Source organism: Olea europaea, chromosome 14 (assembly GCF_002742605.1).
Source record: "Olea europaea var. sylvestris chromosome 14, O_europaea_v1, whole genome shotgun sequence".
Classification (NCBI taxonomy): domain Eukaryota; kingdom Viridiplantae; phylum Streptophyta; class Magnoliopsida; order Lamiales; family Oleaceae; genus Olea; species Olea europaea.
The window spans coordinates 5,797,381-5,802,349 of record NC_036250.1 but is presented as its reverse complement, the minus strand read 5'-3'; the positions used below and the strand labels follow the sequence as shown (position 1 = coordinate 5,802,349).

The following is a 4,969-nucleotide window of genomic DNA, read 5'->3' as shown; positions in this document are numbered from 1 at the left end:
GGCTGCCTATCCACCCATTCTTTAGGTTGGTGCTTAGGTCTTATGGGTTAGCCCCGACGCAGCTCAATCCAAACTCCTGGAGCCAGATGGTGGGCTCCTGGATGTTGTGGAAAGAGGTGTCATTAGGGGTGGAGATGCCCCTTTCCATTTTCCAGACCCTCTATATTACCAAGGTTACTGCCGGGGGGGATAAGACCCTGGGTTGGTACTACTTGACGTCATGGGGTTCCCACACTCCATTCGAGATCGATCTGTCGAGCTCCATCAAGGAATGGAAGAGCTCATGGTGCTGGGCAGCGGGGTGATGGGACACAATGGAGGGGGACCCCCTGGCGCCTCTTACAGTCCCGGCGAAGTTTTCAACACTTAGTGAGTACGGTAGTTTCCTTTAATTTTATCTTCGGTCCGGCTTGTGTCTAACAGTTATGTTTCCTTTCGTAGGTTCTCTTCCTCGGTGCGAGCTATCAACAGAGGACTTGGACACTATCTGTGTCATTTATTAGCTGCCTCAGAAGAAGAGGTCCTACCACAGGCTGATCCGGAAGAACATCCATTTCATCACTCACGACTTAATGGCGTTTCAAGGTAATAGGACCGAAACCCATACTTTTTTATTCCGAACTCCCTAGACTTGTACTAATTCCTTATTTGTTTCTTTGCAGATAACTTCAGCAAGAAGCTGCCAGTACGGCCCGACTTCAAGACCATCCAGAAAATGATGGCTGAGGCACGGGCGCTGAAGGCCTCCTCCGCTTCGTATAAGAAGCAAATGGAGGAGCTGGTGGAGGCCAGTAAGAGACTCCAGCCTCCGACGGAGGAGGAGGTTCAGGAGGACCCGGAGGCTGACCTCCGAAGGAAGGGCAAGAAGAGTGCTGCCCCTCCCAAACTCCCAACTGTGGCAAGGCCACCCCCAGTTTTGAGGCAGACAACTATTCCCACGGGGGTGGCCCTCCCGGAGAGAAGCCCCGCTTCAGCAGAGCCTGTCGCTGCCCTGGACACAGCACCCCTTGCGGCCGTACCCATTGAACAAGTTCCGGGGCAGCAGAGGAGAAAAATGGCCCGCTCCACTAAAGAGGTTGATTTCCTGGGCACCAATCAAGAGGAGCCCGTAAGGGAGGTGTTGGAGGCTCTTCCTCCAGAGACAGCTGCGGTGGTGGTGGTCCACAGCAAATATTGGACCGAAGAGTGGAGGGACCATACCGCCTCCTGCACGGCCGAAGACTTGGTGGTGGCGAACAGCGCCTGCGTGGCCCGAGCACTAAGCACAAGCATCCAGCTCGAGGCTTGGTGAAGGATCTAAACTCCAAGAGGGAGGACCTCGCCAAGCGCCTCGAGGAGGTGATGCATTATGGGGATGCTGTGCGAGCTGCCCAGGCCAAAGCCACCAAGGCAGAGGAGGGGAAGAGATCTGCTGAGGTCCAACTTACTGCTGCGCAAGCAGAGGTGGAGCGGCTGAAGAAAGAGCTCTACGAAGTGGAGTGCCAAGTGGCTGCTGTGACTCGGCGACTTGACCACGCTAACGAGCACCACAAGCTCGCCACCGATGCTCTGGAGGCCTCTAACAGAGAAAAGGCAGAGCTGAAGCAGCAGACAGAGGCCCAGTCAGAGGAGATCGCCTCTTTGAAGGAGGAATTGAAGTCTGCGGGGGAAGTGACGGTCCAGAATTTTATTGATCACTTCGAAGACCATCTCCTTTACGACGACTTTGCCAACTTCTGGGCCTCGTGGAGTGCCTAAAGCCTACTGGGTCGCCTGAAGGAGGTACATTCTACTCTGGACATCTCTCAACTGGAGGCAGAGTTTGAGGGACCAACTGGAGGTCGGCCTGCTAAGGTTACTGAGGAGGCTCCAGAGGCCCAGGAGGCGGCTAGTGCTGAAATTCCTCCCACAGATTAGGGTTTCCTTTTTATCTTGTAATGGCTTCGGCCCCCAATGTACTTTAATTTTGTGAAATGGAATGAAAATTTTTTGTTAAATTTCTGTTAAGTCTTTTGGCTTCTGCTTCTTTGTAATCCTTTTGTTTTATACTTGTATGAATGACAAACATTAGACTAATTGCCTCGTGACAACGATCAGTTAACAATTGTGAACCGGTCTGCTTAAGCAAACATAAGTCCAAACACTTAAGTGAGCAGGAAGTGATTCCTAACTTCAACTTCTTAATAATCTGAGGTCAGACCAATCGGGGAAACATGAGGAACCGCTTGGTAATCAGCTAATAATTGACGATTGGACCGCTCAAATAAACCTTCCGAAGAACTGAGGAAGCTATTCCCTAGCTGATCTGGTTTGGAACTGGAAATTCATTACTAAGATAAATTACACCATCCTTTACAAAGGCGATTCCATCACTTAAGAAACTTTACAACCGAGATCAGATCGGAACAACCGATTCGCTATGACACCTTAGGATCAGATCGGAACAGTCTTATCACTGGTAGTATTTTCTCAAGTGCTCGATGTTCCACTTCTGAGGTAGCATCCTTCCCGACATATCTTCGATCTCGTAGGTACCAGGTCGAGATTTCCCTCGAATGTGGTAAGGGCCTTCCCATTTTTGGCCGAAAACTGCTGACCCGGTTGGTTTTGAAGATTGAAAAACTCTTTTGAGGACGAGGTCGCCCAAGCGGAGAGTTCTGTTCCTGACCTTGGAGTTGTAAAAGCGGGTCATCTTGCGATGATATTTTGCCAAGGTCACTTGGGAAGTCTCTCTCTTTTCCTCAAGGAGGTGCAATTCACTTATTCGTGTCTCGTCGTTGCTGATCTCATTGAAATGTATTCGTCAATGTGATGGGAACCCAACTTCGACCGGACTCATTGCTTCGGCTACGTAGGTTATGAAAATTGGGGATTCGCCGGTTGCAGTCCGACAAGTCGTTCTGATGGCCCAGAGGACGTGGGGGAGTTTGTCAACCCAGGCGCCTTTCGAGGCATCCAATTTCCTTTTCAGGGTGTGCTTGATAATCTTGTTCACTGCTTCAACCTGTCCATTTGCCTGGGGGTGATGCGGAGTCGAGAAGTCCTTCTTTATGCCCAGTTCGTCGCATAAGTCTCGCATCCTCTTATTGTCGAACTGCCGCCCATTATCAGAGACAATGGAGTGGGGGATGCCAAATCTACAAATGACGTTTTTCCAAACGAACTTCATAGTATTGGCCTCAGTGATTCGGGCAAGGGGTTCTGCCTCGACCCACTTAGTGAAGTAGTTGATGGCGACAATGGCGAAAGTTGCGCTTCCCCTCCCTTTTGGGAGTGGACCAATGAAGTCGATGCCCCACTTGGCGAATGGCCAAGGGCTGGTTACTACAGAGAGGCTCTGAGCAGGCTGTCTTTACACGTTAGAGAAGCGCTGGCACTTGTCATATTTCTGGACAAATTGGCAAGCATCCCTTTTCAGGGTTGGCCAGAAGTAGCCTTGACGGAGAACCTTGTGTGCCAGAGCCGTCCCTTCGGAGTGATTTTCGCAGATCCCTTCATGTATCTCTCTGAGTATGTATGTGGCCTCTTCGCCGCCCACACATCGAAGAAGGGGCGATGCGAAGCCTCTCTTGTAAAGGGTGTCTTCTTGAAGGAAGAAGTGTGCAGCCCTTCTTCTTAATTTTCTTGCTTCGTCTCTGGAAGCAGGCAGTGTTTGTTCCTTTAGATACGCGATTATGGGCTGCATCCACAATGGGGTGCCTTCTATCCACAGTAACTCTTCGCCTTCGAAGGTGGAGGGCTTTGATAAGTGCTCAATGGGGACGATGTTTAGAAGCTCTGAGTTCATGCTGCTGGCTAACTTTGAGAGGGCATCTGCATGGGCATTTTCTAGACGGGGGACTTAAGTGAACCTTTCGAAATGGAGAATTATGTCCAGAACCAACTTCAAGTACGCAAGCATGTTACCATCTTTGGCTGCGAAATCCCCGTTTACCTGATTTACTACAAGCTGAGAATCGCTGCTTGCTAGGAGCTTCCTGACCTGCATTTCCTTAGCGAGCTTTAGACCTGCCAGAAGGGCCTCATATTCGACCGCGTTGTTCGAGGCTCTGAAGCCGAATCTTACCGCACAATTTAGCAAATGGCCTTCCGGGCTCTCCAACACGATTCCTGCCCTCGCGCCAACCTCTCCTGAAGACCCATCTACAAACAATTTCCATGTGGGGGGCTCGATCGGTTCCATTATGGCCTCCATTTCTGGGGCTTTGGTAAACTCGACCATAAAATTGGCAAGGGCCTGGCCCTTGATAGCTTGTCTAGGTCAGAACGTGAGATCTAATTCGCTGAGCTCGATAGCCCATTTCAGCAGGCGTCCCGACGCGTCCGTTTTCTGCATCACTTGCCTTAAAGGGAAATTGGTGAGGACTTGTATTGAGTGGGCTTGGAAATATGGCCTCAGCTTTCTTGAGGCTGTGATAAGTGCGAGTGCCAGTTTTTCCATGTCGGAGTAGCGTGTTTCAGCTGGGAGAAGTGCTTTGCTGATGTAATACACCGGCAATTGACGCTCATTTTCTTCCCTGGTTAGGACCGCGCTGACTGTCACATCTGAAACTGCTAGGTACAGCAACAGAGATTCATCTGGCTGGGGTTTTGACAGGAGGGGTGCTTTCCCGAGGTGTTTCTTCAAAGACTCGAAGGCTTCTTGGCACTCCGAAGTCCATTGGAATCTCTTTCCTTGCTTCAATACATTGAAGAAAGGTAAGCTTTTATCAGTGGCTCTAGAGATGAAGCGGTTGAGTGTGGCTATCCGGCCATTGAGACTTAGGACCTCCTTCGATTTCTGAGGTGACCTCACTTCTAGTAAGGCGGCTACCTTTGCCGGATTTGCCTCAATTCCTCTCTGATTCACAATGTATCCCAAGAACTGGCCTGATGCCACTCCGAAAGTGCACTTGAGGGGGTTCAGCTTCATGTTATACTTCCTGAGTATCTGGAAGGTTTGGTCAATGTGACTCACGTGTTCGGCTGCCTGGAGGCTTTTGACCAACAT

At 50.3% G+C, this 4,969-nt stretch overlaps 1 protein-coding gene across 1 annotated transcript; it reads right to left on the bottom strand.

Annotated features, from left to right (window-relative positions):
* Positions 1 to 2,782: 2,782 nt before the first annotated feature.
* On the bottom strand, positions 2,783 to 4,969 carry LOC111409432. The gene is made up of 5 exons (XM_023039483.1): positions 4,483 to 4,969; positions 4,323 to 4,389; positions 3,886 to 4,235; positions 3,428 to 3,792; positions 2,783 to 3,073 (listed from the first exon to the last, which is right to left on the bottom strand). The coding sequence occupies exons 1-5, from the start codon at positions 4,967 to 4,969 to the stop codon at positions 2,783 to 2,785; spliced, it is 1,560 nt and encodes a 519-aa protein (XP_022895251.1).

Excerpts from the sequence above, each read along its gene's own strand:
- LOC111409432 (XM_023039483.1), bottom strand. The coding sequence starts at position 4,969 with ATGTTGGTCAAAAGCCTCCAGGCAGCCGAACACGTGAGTCACATTGAC. Across the intron at positions 4,390-4,482 it reads AACCAGGGAAGAAAATGAGC|CCTCAAGAAAGCTGAGGCCA; the intron begins GTCAATTGCCGG and ends CACTTATCACAG. Across the intron at positions 4,236-4,322 it reads CTCACCAATTTCCCTTTAAG|ACAAGCTATCAAGGGCCAGG; the intron begins GCAAGTGATGCA and ends GTTCTGACCTAG.